The sequence below is a fragment of the Haliotis rufescens genome, unplaced genomic scaffold (assembly GCF_023055435.1).
Source record: "Haliotis rufescens isolate VD_foot unplaced genomic scaffold, xgHalRufe1.0.p SCAF_46, whole genome shotgun sequence".
NCBI lineage: Eukaryota > Metazoa > Mollusca > Gastropoda > Lepetellida > Haliotidae > Haliotis > Haliotis rufescens.
This window is the reverse complement of record NW_025964179.1, coordinates 847,477-868,292: the sequence shown is the minus strand read 5'-3', so window position 1 is coordinate 868,292 and position 20,816 is coordinate 847,477. Positions and strand designations below refer to the sequence as shown.

The 20,816-nt window shown below is 42.5% G+C and overlaps 1 protein-coding gene across 2 annotated transcripts in view; it reads right to left on the bottom strand.

Annotated features, from left to right (window-relative positions):
- Window positions 1-8,040: 8,040 nt before the first annotated feature.
- The window catches only part of LOC124141620 (cysteinyl leukotriene receptor 2-like), a 28,715-nt gene continuing 15,939 nt past the window's right edge, over window positions 8,041-20,816 (bottom strand). Inside the window, exons 2-3 of one of the 2 annotated variants that reach the window (XM_046509650.2) lie at window positions 9,826-9,961; window positions 8,041-9,684 (exon numbers count right to left, since the gene is read on the bottom strand). In XM_046509650.2, the coding sequence (XP_046365606.2) occupies window positions 8,629-9,684; window positions 9,826-9,852 (1,083 nt within the window). In that variant the 5' untranslated portion in view covers window positions 9,853-9,961 and the 3' untranslated portion in view covers window positions 8,041-8,628. The remainder of the gene's footprint in view (window positions 9,685-9,825; window positions 9,962-20,816) is intronic. The other variant, XM_046509649.2, reaches the window with a different exon arrangement.

Below are 20,816 nucleotides of genomic sequence, written 5' to 3'. Positions count from 1 at the left end.
ACGACGTTAAACCCAATTTCACCTCACCTCACCTCACGACACTAATGGGTTAATACGTCTTTTGAGAAATCTACTGAGATTTTCGGTGATCTGTCCCCGATAAAGAGGACTCGTCAATGAGCAGTATGTGGACAAGAGCTGTATGGTGTCAGGTCAACATCGAAATATTCGGGGACACGGGTGGACCAGTCGTCTAAGGCGCCGCGATTCGCTATGGAGAGTTGCGTCCCTTGGGCACGCCAGAAACCCATCATTGTGGGTTCGATTGTTGGTTTCACCGAAGTGGTAAACGTCTGAGACCTGCATCGCTTCGGGCTTTCCTCCCACATTCGAAATATTGTGTACAGCATCACGTATTCAACCTGATAGACATAGTATGTGAAAAAAATGCGGCGCTTTGTTCAAAGATAGTCATCGAGTCATTTAAAACGACTGTATTGAAAGGTGATGCTCTTCCATTTTGTACAGACCCATGAAGATTCCGGGGTAGAATAGGTCTTCAGCAACCCATGCTTGTCGTAAAAGGTGACCATGCTTGTCGTAAGAGGCGACTAACGGGATCGGGTGGTCAGGCTAGCTTGATACATGTAATCGGACACAATTGCGTGGATCGATGCTCATCATATTTATCATGTCTGTCCAGACTCCATTATATACATACCGCCTTCATATAGCTGGAATATTGCTGGGTGCGGCGTAAAACAACAAACCAACAAACCAACCTATTAATTGAGTGAGTAAGAAGATATTTCTTTTGATTATGGAAATGTGTTGTCGCTTCTATTATTTTAAGTCTGGAATTGAATAGATACAGTATAGAGTGGAACTGGCAGTACTGGAAATTTTCAGACAACACTTACTGTTAACGATTACACAACGTTAGAAACATTGTCTATATAACACACTATGTCATCTTGGCGTTCACCGAAATGAGCCATAGTTTGAAGATTCCAGACGTAATGTAAAATGTCAGTTGAGAGATAGTCATACCAATGCATGGTATCAGACAAGTTCTATTAAAATAGAATCAGAAACTCTTTTCAAAGTGTGACACATGCCCTGCGTCTGCGTGTAATTTCCTGTCTCCTGTCTGAATCTGAGCAGCTTGGCACCAAACCTGCGGCTACTAAACGAGCCTATTACCGACAATGTTCGGAACAACATGTTTTCTATCCCTGGAATTGAAATCGGAATGTTTTTGACATTTTTATTTTGGTGAAATCTACACGCAGGGTATGATGCTGATGTCAAGGCGTATGTTGACGGGGAAATTAGCTCAGATTGAAGACGAAGAATACGTTGAGTCCAAACTTCTTCAGTCGGCAATAAAACAAACAAATACAATTACTAATAGAAATTTGCGAGCGGAGATTCCTACTCAACAACTACAAGTGAAGTCCAGCAAGCAGGCGTATCCTACTCGCGGCTGTACATACAGGTGCTGTCGGAATACAAGACTAACTAACAGTAAAGATGTAAACATATATATACACTATTAGACAACAATAGACAGACAAAGAGACAATGGCGTTGCCCTGGACATGGGGCTTATGGATGTGACTACAGACACGGCCCCGGGGAAAATGGATTAAGGCTATAAATGTCATAATGTGAAATGCTGTGTTAGACAATGGTTCAACTGACCGCTGTTACGCATGGATTACATCATGTTAAATAGTCCAGATTTCCTAAACGATATGTTCTCAACACTGTACAAAAGGGATGTTGTTCAGAAGCTACAATTCTTTAACATTGCGTTGTCCAGAGTGCTGTTAAGTCACTCTGTGACACTGACAATATCGCGAAAATAATTAGTGAGTGAGTGCGTCGGTGGATTAGTGAGTGGATGGGAGAGTGAGCGAGTGAGGTGGTGAGGTGGTTGGTGAATGAGTTTAGCGTTTCACACGTGCACAGGAGTATTCCAGCAATATGACGGCGGTTTGTAAATAATCGTGTCTTGACCAGAAAATCCAGCGATTAAAGTGAAAAGCATCGATCAACGTCTTTGGGATGCGCTGACATACAATCACCAAAGTCCCCGAACCTGACCACCCGATCCGTTAAGTCGCTTCCTACAATAAGTTCAGGTCTTTTGGGATTGATTTAACCTAGAATCGCCATCCATCTAATGATGGCCCTTGGAGTGAATGACTGATCTACAAGCGTTCCTTAGGGACGGAGATTCAGAGGTTGGGATTTAACAACTCATTCCCAGATTTAATAACAGAGACTGATGGACCGCGGGGAGATGGTGGTATACACGCCACTGTACACTGAAATACATTGATAGTCAAGTTGTCGCTTGTATAAAACAATACTTAAGTTCAAGGCCGACGGTAACCTTTATCTGTAATCTGCAACAGTTTCATCATCATGCGATGGAGTGCGTTGGTGTCCTCGCCAAATACAATGGTGGTGGTGGGAGAATTAGTAGTAGTAGTAGTAGTAGAAGTAGTTGTAATAGTAGTAATAGTAGTAGTAGTAGAAGTAGTAGTAGTAATAGAAGTAGTAGTAGAAGTAGTAGTAGTAATAGAAGTAGTAGTAGAAGTAGTAGTAGAAGTAGTAGTAGTAGAAGTAGTGGTAGAAGTAGTAGTAGTAGTAGTAGAAGTAGTTGTAATAGTAGTAATAGTAGTAGTAGTAGTAGTAGTAGAAGTAGTAGTAGAAGTAGTAGTAGTAGTAGTAGAAGTAGTAGTAGAAGTAGTAGTAGTAGTAGAAGTAGTAGTAGAAGTAGTAGAAATAGTAGTAGTGGTAGTAGTAGTAGAAGTAGTAGTAGTAGAAGTAGTAGTAGAAATAGTAGTAGTAGTAGTAGAAGTAGTAGTAGAAATAGTAGTAGTAGTAGTAGAAATAGTAGTAGTAGTAGTAGTAGTGGTAGTAGTAGTAGTAGTAGTAGTAGTAGTAGTAGTAGTAGTAGTAATAGTAGCAGCAGCAGCAAGCTCCTCATATGGATAACCCGTTCGCGGAGTTCGCTGCCACCAGTCACTGTGATAGGTGGCTACATCCATGCTTGGAGTTGGACTCGCAACAGCCTGACCGTTACGTTTACAAACAAGTGATGACTGCCGTGACGTCGAATACACCTACCCCAGCTACATTACGTTCCTTGTTGGTCATTTTGAACTTCTATTTCATTTCAACTGTCATGTAATTGGTATAGTAAGAATGTAAGGGGAGAGTTGGGTGATTTTCCGTTAGTCCGCAATCTCGAACCAATCTGATTGAACAAACAAAACGTGAATTCATCTGGGAAATCTAGTCAGTGGTAAACCTTTTCACTATGATGGCATTCCCGAAGACGTAGACAAACGTATAGTCGTTACTACATTTGAGGTTAGAGGTAAAATTTCAAGATTCTTGTAATGTCTGCTTCCACACTGAATGCAGTGAGGTTACAGAGAGTGTAACGAATGTGTCACGCGCTGGGAAGGAGCTTGGTGGTAGTAGTAGTAGTAGTGGTAGTGGTGGTGGTGGTGGTGGTAATAGAAGCTGTAGCAACAGTGGCGTCTCACGTCTCCTCATTACGCAGAAGTAAGATATGTATGTACAGTAAGTCAGTACATTGGCATACCGTATGTAACGTCATGTGCCTGTACTCGTCGCCGTGTGTAACGTCATGTGCCTGTACTCACCACCGTGCAACGTCATGTGCCTGTACTCACAACCCTGTGTAACGTCATGTGCCTGTACTCACCACCGTGTGTAACGTCATGTGCCTGTACTCGTTACCGTGTGAAACGTCATGTGCCTGTACTCATCACCCTGTGTAACGTCATGTGTCTGTACTCACCACCGTGTGTAACGTCATGTGCCTGTACTCACCACCGTGTGTAACGTCATGTGCCTGTACTCACCACCGTGTGTAACGTCATGTGCCTGTACTCATCACCGTATGTAACGACATGTGCCTGTACTCACCACCGTGTAACGTCATGTGCCTGTACTCACCACCGTGTGTAACGTCATGTGCCTGTACTCATCACCGTATGTAACGACATGTGCCTGTACTCACCACCCTGTGCAACGTCATGTGCCTGTACTCACCACCGTGTAACGTCATGTGCCTGTACTCACCACCGTGTGTAACGACATGTGCCTGTACTCATCACCCTGTGTAACGACATGTGCCTGTACTCATCACCCTGTGTAACGTCATGTGCCTGTACTCACCACCGTGTGTAACGACATGTGCCTGTACTCACCACCGTGTGTAACGTCATGTGCCTGTACTCACCACCGTGTGTAACGTCATGTGCCTGTGCCCACAACCGTGTGTAACGTCATGTGCCTGTACTCACCACCGTGTGTACCGTCATGTGCCTGTACTCACCACCGTGTGTAACGACATGTGCCTGTACTCACCACCGTGTAACGTCATGTGCCTGTACTCACCACCGTGTGTAACGACATGTGCCTGTACTCACCACCGTGTGTAACGTCATGTGCCTGTACTCACCACCGTGTGTAACGTCATGTGCCTGTGCCCACAACCGTGTGTAACGTCATGTGCCTGTACTCACCACCGTGTGTACCGTCATGTGCCTGTACTCACCACCGTGTGTAACGTCATGTGCCTGTACTCATGACCGTATGTAACGTCATGTGCCTGTACTAACCACCCTGTGTAACGTCATGTGCCTGTACTCACCACCGTGTGTAACGTCATGTGTCTGTACTCGTTACCGTGTGTAACGTCATGTGCCTGTACTGATCACCGTATGTAACGTCATGTGCCTGTACTCATGACCGTATGTAACGTCATGTGCCTGTACTGATCACCGTATGTAACGTCATGTGCCTGTGCTCATCACCGTGTGTAACGTCATGTGCCTGTACTCACCACCGTATGTAACGTCATGTGCCTGTACTCACCACCGTGTGTAACGTCATGTGTCTGTACTCACCACCGTGTAACGTCATGTGCCTGTACCCACCACCGTATGTAACGTCATGTGCCTGTACTCACCACCGTGTGTAACGTCATGTGCCTGTGCCCACAACCGTATGTAACGTCATGTGCCTGTACTCACCACCGTGTGTACCGTCATGTGCCTGTACTCACCACCGTGTGTAACGTCATGTGCCTGTACTCATGACCGTATGTAGCGTCATGTGCCTGTACTCACCACCGTATGTAACGTCATGTGCCTGTACTCACCAACGTGTGTAACGTCATGTGCCTGTACTCATCACCGTGTGTAACGTCATGTGCCTGTACTCACCACCGTGTAACGTCATGTGCCTGTACTCACCACCGTATGTAACGACATGTGCCTGTACTCACCACCGTGTGTAACGTCATGTGCCTGTACTCACCACCGTATGTAACGTCATGTGCCTGTACTCACCACCGTATGTAACGTCATGTGCCTGTACCCACCACCGTGTGTAACGTCATGTGCCTGTACTCACCACCGTGTGTAACGTCATGTGCCTGTGCCCATAACCGTGTCTAACGTCATGTGCCTGTACTCATCACCGTGTGTAACGTCATGTGCCTGTACTCACCACCGTGTGTAACGTCATGTGCCTGTACTCACCACCGTGTGTAACGTCATGTGCCTGTACTCATGACCGTATGTAGCGTCATGTGCCTGTACTCACCACCCTGTGTAACGTCATGTGCCTGTACTCACCACAGTATGTAACGTCATGTGCCTGTACCCACCACCGTATGTAACGTCATGTGCCTGTACTCACCACCCTGTGTAACGTCATGTGCCTGTGCTCATCACCGTGTGTAACGTCATGTGCCTGTACTCACCACCGTATGTAACGTCATGTGCCTGTACTCACCACCGTGTGTAACGTCATGTGCCTGTACTCACCACCGTGTGTAACGTCATGTGCCTGTACTCACCACCCTGTGTAACGTCATGTGCCTGTGCTCATCACCGTGTGTAACGTCATGTGCCTGTACTCACCACCGTATGTAACGTCATGTGCCTGTACTCACCACCGTGTGTAACGTCATGTGCCTGTATTCACCGCCGTGTGTAACGTCATGTGCCTGTACTCATCACCGTATGTAACGTCATGTGCCTGTACGCACCACCGTATGTAACGTCATGTGCCTGTACGCACCACCGTATGTAACGACATGTGCCTGTACTCACCACCGTGTAACGTCATGTGCCTGTACTCACCACCGTGTAACGTCATGTGCCTGTACTCACCACCGTGTAACGACATGTGCCTGTACTCACCACCGTATGTAACGTCATGTGCCTGTACTCACCACCCTGTGTAACGTCATGTGCCTGTACCCACCACCCTGTGTAACGTCATGTGCCTGTACCCACCACCGTGTGTAACGTCATGTGCCTGTACCCACCACCGTGTGTAACGTCATGTGCCTGTACCCACCACCGTGTGTAACGTCATGTGCCTGTACTCACCACCGTGTGTAACGTCATGTTCCTATACTCATCACCATGTGTAACGTCATGTGCCTATACTCATCACCGTGTGTAACGTCATGTGCCTGTACTCACCACCGTGTGTAACGTCATGTGCCTGTACTCATCACCGTGTGTAACGGCATGTGCTGTACTCATCACCGTGTGTAACGTCATGTGCCTGTACTCCCCACCGTGTGTGAAACACAACTGATGTAACTTCACAGCCTGTTATAGAGAAGCGTCAAATTTCTTTATCGATTTCTATCATGCTCTCTGCCAAGAACACGTTACCAAACTAACCAAATTCTGATTAAAAAACAAAGTACTTAGTAATTCAAAGTTAACATAACGTTCTCAGTTTCAACAAAATCAGTAAACGCGCCATCGTGCCACTTGATTGTCTGGTCCAGACAAACAAACACTTACTTTTTTTATGCAAATTGTGAGTGACGTATGCGACCGGTAGAGCAGGGCATGCTTATACCAGTCGTTACCACTGATTTTCACTGATCGACTGATAATTGTCATCACTATTTTGCCTTTTAAGCTCAATGGAATCTGTTTCGGCGGCTGTAAGAGATTGATTATTATCTGGCGTTGACGTTACGACTTCGTGGTAGAAGAGTCCTTAAATATCCACGCATGTCGATTTCCCATCAATAATCTCAAACTAACCCCGGAAGTAAAAGCATGTTACCCCGTGCCCACAGCTTATTTAAGCGACCACGCTCTCAGTGCACAAGTAATATTCGAACCTCATTTTACGATGAAACTAAAATAATAATAAGTAGCAGTTACTATTATCCTGTCAGGTATGTTGGGTTTTTTTATGGACGACCTCACAATTCATGCGATGGAACCCACTCATGGCTGCCATCTTTCGTTTGGTGCCAGTTTCCGGCAGCATGAAGCCGTATCACCAGTGTTACATGTGGTATTTTATTTGCGCATCATTGAACCGGTGCAGTGGGATTTGTGGTACACGTACTTCATGTTGTAGTTTTGTTTGTTTGTTTGTTGTTTGACGCCGCACTCAGCAATATTCCAGCTATATGACGGCGGTCTGTAAATAATCGAGTTTGGACAATCCAGTGATTGACATCATGAGCATCGATCCACGCAATCGGGATTCGATGACATGCATCAACCAAGTCCCGTTAGTCGCCTCTTACGACAAGCATAGTCACATTCTACTTCAAGCATGGGTTGCTGAAGACCTATTCTACCCCGGATCTTCACGGGTGCCAGTTGTAAAGGTGTGCCGGAAATTGTGAAACAAATTTTGAATACTCTACACAAAATTAGTTCGGTAAAATTATGAAGTGTTATATTGAACAAAACATATTTTCGTTTTCCGAAATTTGAGTCCTAAATCTCATATAAATACAATTCAAAACCACACTGTCCTGTCTGCTGTGGCACACTTGTCTCACTCTCCATCTAAAACATCATCCGAATTGGCATTAAACCATAAAACTATTACTGGTACTGCTACTATTGCTCCTACGGCTACTGCTGCTGCTTGTATCTTCTTCCATGTGTTGGACGTTGGCTTGGCCAAGTGGTTTTAAGCGTTCAACCGTTGTGCCGAAGAGCCTGGTTCGATTCCGGACAAGGGTTCAACCGCCATAAATATGCTAAGACCTCGAGGTTGCACGATATTTTATTGAACCAACGTTGAAACAGCTTTGATTTAATTAGTTCATTTCTTTATGATTATATAAAACAAAGTTTGGTCATTTCAAAGGACAAAGTATGACAAGGGCCCTTTTTAACCCACATGGTCTGCATAAGTTATGGAATTAGTATATCTTTCAGAACTTGTTTCTTTTAATTTGACTGTACATATCATCACTTAGTTACAGAATAGTAACAAATTTGGATGTTGATGTAAGGCTAAAATGTATTAAAACTGCTGATTTTTTAGGCTTAAAGAAAGCCTTTCTCTAGTATCTCAACATGTGCCAGTCCTTGACCAGCGCTGATTTTTTAGGAGAGGTAGATAAAGACTGTAAAAACATACATGTTAAATAAAAGAAAATCATCTTCGCCAACATTCTGATTTATCGTTTGTTTTATTCCTTGACCTTTTTAAAGCCGTTATTTTCACCAATCTGAATAAGTCCTCGATCTTGTCAGAAGTTCAAAGCTTAGTTTATCAAAGTATCAATATAAAAGTGTTCCGTAAATTTAAAATTTGACTTTTCCAGTGGGTCAGAAAAGGACCATTATCCTATCTCGTCCTATCACTGTCTGTGTTGGGTGGAGTTCTTTTCCGGGACGAGACTTCCCGGATAGTCGAGAAATAGGCATGTCTGAATCTCCTCCCAGCTAGGAAGTACAGGTAGAAGTTAACGGCGTGGTTGGTGTCGGCGATGTTGCTGGTCAGGACGTCGAAGAAATATTTTCTCGCCTCACCTATAGAACAACTGGTTGGATTCCAGTACGCATATGCGACCGTGAAAACGCATCTAGGAATCGACAGAATGACAAATACCACAGCCACAGTCACTAAGACAGCTGTAAGCTGTGCCTCGATTCTTCTCGTGGCCACAGTAGTCGAGTGGTTCTCCGACAGAGCCCGCCGTCTGGTGGCAGACCTCCTGACGTAGATGATGATGAGGATGTTGCAGATGGAGAGGCAGGAAGCCGGCAGGATGGCGTACAGGAAGGACCCGACATAGAACCAGGCCTTAAACGATGGCCCTTCTAGTGTCAGCGTACACGTGTATCCTTCATAGTGAATGACTGTCCACAACAGATGCAGGTGGATCAGACACAGCAGCACAAACACACACGAAATAATCACCAGGCCTTTCCTCACAGTCCACAACACCGCCATCTTGAACGGGTACCTGACAGCGAAGAATCTCTCTATTGCCAGGGTGGTCAGTATCCAGTTGGCGTAGGTGGAGAAAATAAGCCCCAGGAAGAACAGTCCTCTACAGCTGGTGTCGTCCATGGCGAGTCTCCTGTTCTGGGACTGGTTCTCCACGAGCTTCAGAACAATAGCGACGTTGTCCACCACGGCGAGCAAACCGACGTAAAACAACGACGTTGTAAGACGTTGCTGACACATCCTGGTGACCACAATAGCGCTGATGATGTTGCCAGGGAAACCAAAGGCAAACACAACCCAGATGTAGATTTGTTTTATGTAGTCGGATACTCTGATCAGATGGTCGTACTCTTCCCTTGAAGAGTTCCCTTGACACAAGGAGAAGTTAATCTCCGCCATGGATATGTTTTGTTGAACGGTCATCTCACAAAGGGAGGATGTCACACTGATCTGAAAAAAATATAATACTTTAGTACAGAATAAACCATACTTTTAAAAGATGGTAGATAAAGACTGTAAACACAAACATGTTAAATAAAAGAAAATCATCTTCGCCAACATTCTGATTTATCGTTTGTTTTATTCCTTGACCTTTTTAAAGCCGTAATTTTCACCCATCTGAATAAGTCCTCGATCTTGTCAGAAGTTCAAAGCTGAGTTTATCAAAGTATCAATAGGATATGTTTTGTTGAACGGTCATCTTACAAAGGGAGGATGTCACACTGATCTGAAAAAAATATAATACTTTAGTACAGAATAAACCATACTTTTAAAAGATGTGGTTTTTTTGGCTTATTGAATCCTTAAATAAGCGAATCCTGACTTGACATCAAGTGATTGATAATATGAGCAACGCCCTACACCCTCGGGGCTTGATGACACGCAATGAACCAATGAGCCTGACCCCCTGATCAATTCATTTGCCTCGCACAACAAGCGCAGGCTTCTTCTAACACGGATTCCCCACGTGACCTACTTCAGTCACCTCTTAATAGAAATAGGGTGGTGAGTTTGAAGATGAATTGGTCTACATGTTAGTTTTGTTTGTTTTGAATGTTGTTTAACGCCGCACTTAGCAATATTCCAGCTATATGACGGCGGTCTGTAAATAATCGAGTCTGGACCAGACAATCCAGTGATTGACATCGTGAGCATCGATCCACGCAATTGGGATCGATGGCATGCATCAACCAAGTCAGCGAGCCTGACCACCCGATCCCGTTTATCGCCTCTTACGACAAGCATAGTCTCCTTTTACGGCAAGCATGGGTTGCTGAAGACAAAGGATACGCTAAGTTTTTTGCCAACACCTGGCATGAACACTATTTGTTGCTTTTATATGAATGAATATGGAAATGGTTTTGTCACTTTTAATTTATTTATCAATTCAAATCGGCGTCCAAAATGATGACGTCATACATCACTGACATGTTGAGCGTATTGGCGTAAACACTGCACTTACTTCTTCGCAACAATCGCACAGATGACCCAGAAAATGATATTACGAATCTAGCGTCAGAATTCCTGTAAACTGCCGAACAAAAGTAGGTATACACCCATGCTTGATGGTAGATGAAAATGAAACAACAACAAAAGGCTATTCGATGGCGGGGTATTTGATACGGGTATCTGAGTTGTGTGTTTTTTACCTTTTTTTAGCAGTGTCTCGGGGACAGTTTCCATCTTTATAGCTACGTTTTGATAACGTTTGTAATGCTTTTGTCAAATCCAGTTTTCAAGTGGATGAGTGAGTTGGGTTTAACGTATTCCAGTTATATCACGGCGTGTCAGCTTAATGTGGGAGGAAAGACCGAAGTGATGCAGGTCTAAGACGTTTACAAATTCGGTGAAACCCACGAGCACGGGTATGGTGCTGACAAACCTAGAAACATAATCGAGGCGAAACGGGATTCGAACCCACAATCATAGGTTTCTGGCGTCAGGGGACGCAACTCTGCTGTGCGAATCGCGGCGCCTTAGACGACTGGGCCACCGTGCCCCCTTCAAGTGGATGAATCGCTCGGCATATTTATACATTTTGACACTCGTTTTGTACACTCATGTAATACTCTTCATATTGATCATCACAGATGATAGGGATAACATTTGGAACAAGATACAATCTTTGCCCAAGTCTCTAGGGACCGATTTCAAGAAATCAATATCAAATTGTAATTACAATTTATTTTCCACTTATTCAGACTCCACACTCTGGGGTGTGATGAATGGAGGTCATATTTAGTCCAACATATTTCATTGACTGAAGACAATCAACAGGATTGGGAAAACTAGCTCCAGGGACTTACGTGAAACTTTTCTGTTTATAGTACAGACTGAGCAATAGATCGATACATGCATCAACAGTGTTAATTACCACGCACATAACTGGAGACAAAAGCAGGAATAAGTTTAATCTACTAGTCGACAGAATATAACTGCACAACTCTAAAAAGGAATTTAAAATGTTTTCTGAGGTTAGAATAACATTAAGATAAAGTTTAATGCCAAATTTGGAAAAGACGTGTATTAATAATCTATGTGGTCTAATGCAATAAAACACTAACTGCATGCATGCCTGTTTCCAAGCAGAATAAAACACTAACTGCATGCATGCCTGTTTCCAAGCAGAATAAAACACTAACTGCATGCATGCCTGATTCCAAGCAGAATAAAACACTAACTGCAAGTATGCCTGTTTCCAAGCAGAATAAAACACTAACTGCGTGCATGCCTGTTTCCAGGCAGAATAAAACACTACCTGCATGCATGCCTGTTTCCAAGCAGAATAAAACAAGGCACATCCTTTTGTTTATGACTTATTTTCTGTTTAAATCCTGGTAACGAATTTACTACTATTACTACTGATTGAAGTTGATTCCACATATAGCTGCTATCATAATGAAGATTTTTATGCAGAATAGCTGTTCTTAATGTGGTGTTGGAAAAAAATTATTTCATTCCTTGCAGTGAAAGTTTCATTTGTTTAAGGAACTAAGATATATGAAGATAATCTGGAGCTATGTTGTTGACAAGTTTGTCAAACGCACACAGTTTTTGTTCTGTCTGCCTCTAATACATAATGGTAACCATCTTGGTGCATAACACACACCAGCTTGGGAAGCACATTTTGAAATGCCTGCAGCAATCCGTGCTGCGGCTGCCTGTAGCATCTCTAGTCTGTCAGTTAATCTAGCAGAGCAAATCAGAGGAAAGATTGGCTCATATTAGATGATGTCATGACTGACCGTATCGAGCAGGACCGCCTCCGTGGTCTAGTGGTAGAGCGTCCGCCCGGAGAGCGGAAGGTCCGGAGTTCGATCCCCGACCGCGTCATACCAAAAGACGTTAAAAGATGGTACTTGTTGTTACCCTGTCTGGCGCTCGGCATTAAGGGGCTAAAACAAGGACTGGTCGGCTCGGAGTCAGTATACTGTGTCTGAGTAGGGTATTCATGTTAAAACTGCGGCATGGTATCTCAGTGAGCTAGCACTATAAATCGGCATCAGTCCGGACTAGTACAAGCAGCCACACAAACACACACACGTACATGCACGTCGCTATATAAGTGCAATAATCTTGGACGCGACGTTAACCCCCATTTCACCTCACCTCACCTCACCTCACCTCACCTCACCTCACCTCACCGTATCGAGCAGGAAAGCAGGAACGGAAGTAACCTTTGGAGGTACAATTGAACATGCTCTTTCTACGAAGATTTCAAAGAGTGAGAGAGTGAGTGAGTGAGTGAGTTAAGTTTTAAGTCACATCGGCAATATTTCAGCCATATCGTGACTATCAAGATTAAAGATTATAAATACTTTGAAACGTAAAAGAACCTGCCAACGACTGGCAGTAAAACAACTAGACATGTCACAGAGAAATATGTAAAACTAGTATTAAATCATAAAATGGATATTACGAAACATAACAATACATTATAAAAACAGGCTATTGATCTCCAAAAACTGAAGGTAGATCACCACACTGGGGACCATGGGGACTTACAGTACTTTTGCTACCTCGTCATGCGACTGACATGTTGTTTAATCAGGGTTACGTCATTCAAGACCTTTGTAGAGGTTTTGAAAACCTTTTATGGTAGACACGTGGAGGTCATATCAAAATCTGACGCATCAATGACCAAAAGTATGTCCAAAGCAAATTTCCTATATTTTAACTTGTACCATATGTTGCCGTGTTTTCTTCAGGCGAACACTTGACATGCTCATGATATGGTCGTAATCGTACACTGGACTTTTTTATTATGGAAATAGTATTGTCGTTTTTAATTACACTGAACTGTAGTTATTTTATAGAAACATTCATTAAACTACAGAACTAATGGGGGCCGCGTTTAAATGCGAATAATTCTTTGGAATTCAAAAGTGGTAAGTGTTACAAAACACCATTCGCCAGTGTGAAGATCCGGGGTTAGAATACCTCTTTAGAAACCATGCTTGCCGTAAAAGGCGACCCTGCTTGTCGTAAGAGGCGACTACTGGGGTCTAGCCCTGTGGCTAATATGTGAGTGAGTATGGTTTTACGCCGCTTTTAGCAATATTCCAGCAATATCACGGCGGGGGACACCAGAAATGGGCTTCACACATTGTACCCATGTCGGGAATCGAACCCGTGTCTTCGGCGTGACGAGCGAACGCTCTAACCACTAGGCTACCCGACCGCCCCTCCAAACGAAATAAAAGACATTGCAAGTGGGCAAAGGTCGCTTTCGTAGCTAATTGATCAGGACCCTGTTCCACAGAGCGATCTTAGCGGTAAGATGATCGTAACTCCCATACTTAAACATAGGCTTACGACAGTCATAGCACTAAGATTTGTGGAACGGGTCCCAGTATTGCACTACTCAATAGATACTGCGCTCGTCAGTTACAAAAAACATTTAGCACAACACGAGCTGATCGACGGCTGCGCCAGGTTACATGGGTCCAGGTCTCGAGGTTTCAAATTTGTCTCCTGGTCATTCAGTTCCGACATTGCCGTCAAGTATTACGAAGGTTCTTTACGCTTTTGGGCTCCGGAGTAGCCCAGTTTTTAAAGCGTTCTCTGTCACGCCATGTTTTGGTGTGCCCCGCGGTCATAAAGCTGTAATATTGCTAAAAGCGGCGTAAAACAATACTCACTCACTCACTCACTCTTTACACTGCAGTCAGCATTATTCCAGCTATATCACGTTCGGGAATGTCGGGAATCGAACCCGGGTCTTCGGCGTGACGATCGAACGCTCTAACCACTAGGCTACCCGACCGCCCCTGCTAATATGTAAACGTATGGGAGTCCTGATCACGTGATATGTGTCGCCGAGTACTGGATTTGGTGGTTCCTAAGCGTTAAGTATGATTAACACCGATGACAGATGTATCCATTATAAGAAAGAGCACTGGAATCAACGTCAAATGAGGTCGGGCAGTGCATGATTACATTTGGCATGCAAACCTTAATGAAGTGGTACACGAACTATCGCTGATCCTGATGTATTGGATCCATGTATGCCCTGGTATTGATTATATCTATCAGTGAATCTACATGTAATCATCTTGACGCGTTTGAACATCATTATAAACTGTATCTTACGATCGACACGGGAGTACCGCCATGCTTTTCCTGGAGGTAGTGATTCATGAACATTCAGTTTCACAGTAAGTACATCTGCATCCAAGACAGTCCTTAAATTGGGTGAATCATTCTAAGATGGAAATAGATGGATCGTATAAGATGTTTCGCAGATCAAAGGCGCCAACTGTACTTTAACCTTCGATAAAAATACTTATTCAGTGGTCATATACTTGTCCGATTTTTCATTATGGGCTGACGTCATGACGTTGTCCCTCCTTGATCTGGTTCTGGTGTCCCCCGCCGTGATATTGCTGGAATATTGCTAAAAGCGGCGTAAAACCATATTCACTCACTCACTCCTTGATCTGGCGTATCCTTGGTAACATTGGTCTGTCATTACAATCAAGATGCCGCATCCACGTCAATTATCCATCGGTGAAATAGTTTCTTTATACCTGTCGAATCATGGAATTATTATTCCCTGGAAATAAATCGACAAAACCCGTTCCATATCCAATAGAAATCTCTGCATAAAGCAGAGTCGATTGTACGATTCCGACTATATCATAAGCATGTGTTTATGAATCACTCTGAAATAGTAATGATACCAGGTGTTCGCGAAAAGGTGACCGTATCCTGCCTCACTGGTGGCACCCATCACAAACACATGCTAAGTCAAGTCAATTCTTCACATGAAAAAACACGGGAACATATGGTACAAGTGAGTGAGTGAGTGAGTGAGTGAGTGAGTGAGTTTGGTTTTACGCCGCTTTTAGCAATATTCCAGCAATATCACGGCGGGGGACACCAGAAATGGGCTTCACACATTGTACCCATGTCGGGAATCGAACCTGGGTCTTCGGCGTGACGAGCGAACGCTTTTAACCACTAGGCTACTCGACCGCCCCTATGGTACAAGTCAAAATAGGACATCGGGCATAATAACTGTCACTAATGCGTGCGATTTGGAAATGTCCTCCACATGTCTCCCATAAAACTTTTTGAAAGCTTTACTGCTGCCTTAAATGTTGTACCCTTGATCAAACAACTTCTGAGCAAGATTCGTATGACACTTTTTGAAATCTTGGTAGAAAGAGGATGCCCGATTGTATCTCAAGAGTGAAATGGAAACACCAAAGGATGGACATTAAGGGAATGTAGATTATTGGAAAGTTGAAGTCAACTCTTTTGTCAAAAAAGAATGTGGCAAGATGATGTCAATAATCTCTCATGCAGCTGGTTATCCCAAACACATTCAAACAACTGTGTCTGGACCACAGTAGCCAAAACATTGTCCGAGGCGGGTGTTGGTGCCCTTTGAACTATGACTTTACACCTGTTGTTCAGCTAAGGGCCTGTAGCAACAAATCGCAGAGACGCAATTTTGTTTATCATTTATTTTTTTGCAGTAATATTTTCCAAACAACTGACAAAGAGTCGTAAATTGTCCAGCTTCATTAACTTACCTTTCTCATGGAGCGACAGGGAAGTTGTTTATTTCAAACTCGATACTCACAATGAAACGTCGTGCTCACCTATTCTCAGGGTTTGCGGTTTTTTCTTGTTTTTTAAAGTCGTTTATTTTACATTTATCTAGTATCATTTTATATTTATATAAAAACGGTGATATGTTGTTGTTTTTAATTCTTCTTTTTATTAGGTGAAAGAAGTATGTATAACGGACAGTTAGATGAAAAACGAATTTATTTGCTTTTTTTATGTCTTGATGCCGTGACATGAACATTTCAATCTTTGATTTAGTTCTGTTTCTTTGTATGTGACAGAGACAAATGTTTGCTGGTTTGTATAAAGATTACTAACTTTTTTTCAGGGACCATCAGTCAAAATGGAGGGGGCCGTTTTACATTCAAGAGCACAAGGCACACTACACCGCTACCGCACCTCACTGCAATGTAGAGAAATATCTATTTGGCAAGTCCCTCACTATTTTAACAAATTTTATCCAATTTTATCAAAATACATTTCAGCACATATGGTGTTTGTTTGCATAATTTTGTAAATGGATACATTCGTACGTATTTGTGTAATTTACTCAATGAGGGGCGGTCGGGTAGCCCAGTGGGTAAAGCGTTCGCTCGTCACGCCGAAGACCCGGGTTCGATTCCCGACATGGGTACAATGTGTGAAGCCCATTTCTGGTGTCCCCCGCCGTGATATTGCTGGAATATAGCTAAAAACGGCGTTAAACCATACTCACTCACTCACTCACTCACTCACTCACTCACTCAGTGAACAAGGTGCACCGACATTCCATTGATGACAGTTATGTGGCAGTAGATATTGTTGGAAGTTTGTTTGTAGTGATTGTCAGTGGCAGCAATGGTAAAATGTGGAATACTGTTGTCGCCAGGTTTGAACAGGAAGTGCGATTGGAGGTCGAGAAGTTGTGTGATATGTGAAAGAGACACTAAGGCGGTGCGATGCATTTTACGACTTCTACTTGCCAGGCGTGTATGGGATACAAAAGACCCGTGCAGTAAAGTGCCGAATTCATTTGATGATTCAACAATATCACAGATACTAATTTCATTGTAGCCATGTGTTATACAACGAGGGTAGAAGGGAGTTTTTCACTGTTAAATGTCTTGAAACATGCCTGTCCCTGGAATAGTGTTGGACGTGGGCAGGCATTGGTTATAAGTAAATGTTCCTCCCTCATCACCATTTTGAAAAAATCTAAGTAAATGTTCCTCCCTCATCACCATTTTGAAAAAATCTAAGTAAATGTTCCTCCCTCATTACCATTGTAAACAAATCTAAGTAAATGTTCCTCCCTCATTACCATTGTGAAAAAATCTAAGTAAATGTTCCTCCCTCATTACCATTGTAAACAAATCTAAGTAAATGTTCCTCCCTCATTACCATTGTGAAAAAATCTAAGTAAATGTTCTTCCCTCATCACCATTATGAAAAAATCTAAGTAAATGTTCCTCCCTCATTACCATTTTGAAAAAATCTAAGTAAATGTTCCTCCCTCATTACCATTGTGAAAAAATCTAAGTAATTGTTCCTCCCTCATTACCATTGTGAAAAAAACTAAGTAAATGTTCCTCCCTCATCACCATTCTGAAAAAAAAGGCTCGCTGACTTGGTTGATGCATGTCATCGTAACCCAATTGCGTGGATTGTCTGATCCAGCCCCGATGATTTACAGACCGCCGTCATATAGCTGGAATATTGAGGAGCAACAAAACAACAAAACAAACAAACGAACAAAAAAACAATGCCTGCCCACGTCCAACACTACTCCAGAGAGAGGCATGTTTCAAGACATTTAACAGTGAAAAACTCCCTTCTACCCTCGTTGTATAACACATGGTTACAATGAAATTAGTATCTGTGATATTGTTGAATTATCAAATGAGGAGAAAAACAGTGTTTTGAAATTGGAATTGCATAACGGAAATAAGTCCTCTCAAAATGATCAAAATTACTTTGATGTGTCATGATAACCCTCCGATATTATTACTCACAACTTGAGAGTGATAGATAGAGGAGTTCTAAAGAAATATCAGCAGACAGCCCTAACAATTGATTATCTGGTAACAAACTTATTTTATAACTGTCAGAATAATCTATTGATCAATACATTATGGAGTGGCACAGGCAGGTCTGGATGGATGCACAAACAAATCAAACTAATTCAATGTCATTCAACAGAAATAACATGTCGATAATTAGTAAAGCAATTTCGATTGTTGGATCTTTAGTTTGTTTATAACTGCAACTCAGAAAATGTTATGATCGTTGCGTATATATCTGTTTATCTCGATGTGACGGTATGTGGGTTGGTCTTACACCGTGTCTATGATAGCTTGAGAATGAACCGGATGAACACATTCGCGGGTCTGCTGCTTAATACATTTAACTACGGTTATAACGAACTCAAAGGGGCCACTAATTTTAGTTCGTTATAACCGTAGTTCGTTATAAGCATATGTACAGCAAAGATACAGCAGTGGCCGGGACAAAAAAATAAGTTCGTCATATCCGTCAGTTCGTTATAAGCGTGTTCGTTATAAACGTAGTTTACTGTACATAATACGTTCACTTATTTCCCAATGTGTTTTTTCATGGATACTTCGTATTATATGCATCTGGTGATTAATTTGAATAATGTGATACTGTTACCATGAACCTTTTATCTAGAAGTGTTTGTTTAGTAAATGAAAAACATGCCATCTATAAAAATGGACAAAATGGTGTTTTCAGACTCAATGAGCCTGCTAAGTTTCCAAGTGTCAACGTTCAGGGGAGGCAACCAATGTCGTGTAGATAGCACCAACCTGCAAGAGCATCCCGATCATCCTGTATAGATCCGGTTCCAAAGCACTGGCATCCAACGTGCTTCTGTTTAAGGCTAATACAAGGAAATTATGTTTCTCGCGTCTGTATGTATTGGCGCGTCACTTTAAATCCTGCACGTCAATTATTTGCATTGCCATTTCGTTCTACATTTCCCGCAGATTTCCCGTAGCCATGCCTGACCACGTGACATTCCAGTAAAGTGCCGAACTCAACGTGTGCCCAGGTGTGATAATGTGGTATTCTTGATGGAAAAAAATAAAAATGTTCCTCCCTCATCACTATTCTGACAAAATCTAATTAAATGTTCCTCCCTCGTCACCATTGTGAAAAAATCTAATTAAATGTTCCTCCCTCATCACCATTGTGAAAAAATCTAATTAAATGTTCCTCCCTCATCACCATTGTGAAAAAATCTAATTAAATGTTCCTCCCTCATCACCATTGTGAAAAAATCTAATTAAATGTTCCTCCCTCATCACCATTGTGAAAAAATCTAATTAAATGTTCCTCCCTCATCACCATTGTGAAAAAATCTAATTAAATGTTCCTCCCTAATTACCATTGTGACAAAATATAATTTAATGTTCCTCCCTAATTACCATTGTTATAAATATAAAACGGAGGCGGTCACCAGATTGAGACACAGTATACCGACAAGTACTTGATTTATCCCCATTTTGCCGAGCGCCAGTAAGAGTAACAAGTACTATCTTTTAACGTCTTTTGGTATGACGCGACCAGTGGATCGAACCAACGACCTTCAACTCTCCGGACAGAAGAATTATCCACTGGACCACGGAGGCGGCCATACATTTTGAGATGATCCCTGTCAACGTTCATTATTATCTCATGACTAACTGCGCTATTATCTCATGACTAACTGCACTGTTATGTCATGACTAACTGCACAATTATCTCATGACTAACTGCATAATTATCTCATGACTAACTGCACTGTTATGTCATGACTAAGTGCACTGTTATGTCATGACTAACTGCAGAATTATCTCATGACTAACTGCACTGTAATGTCATGACTACCTGCACAATTATCTCATGACTAACTGCACTGTTATGTTATGACTAAGTGCACTGTTATGTCATGACTAACTGCACAATTATCTCATGACTAACTGCACTGTTATGTCATGACTAAGTGCACTGTTATCTCATGACTAATTGCACACTTATCTCATGACTAACTGCACTGTTATGTCATGACTAACTGCACAATTATCTCATGACTAACTGCACTTGTACCTCATGACTACCTCATGACTATCTCATGACTCACTGCATAATTATCTCATGACTCACTCCACAATTATCTCATGACTTACTGCACTAGTACCTCATGACTAACTGCACAATTATCTCATGACTAACTGCACAATTATCTCATGACTAACTGCACTGTTATGTCATGACTAACTGCACAATTATCTCATGACTAACTGCACTAGTACCTCATGACTACCTCATGACTCACTGCACAATTATCTCATGACTAACTGCACAATTATCTCATGACTAACTGCACAATTATCTCATGACTAACTGCACTAGTACCTCATGACTATCTCATGACTCACTGCACAATTATCTCATGACTCACTGCACAATTATCTCATGACTAATTGCACTGTTATGTCATGACTAAGTGCACAATTATCTCATGA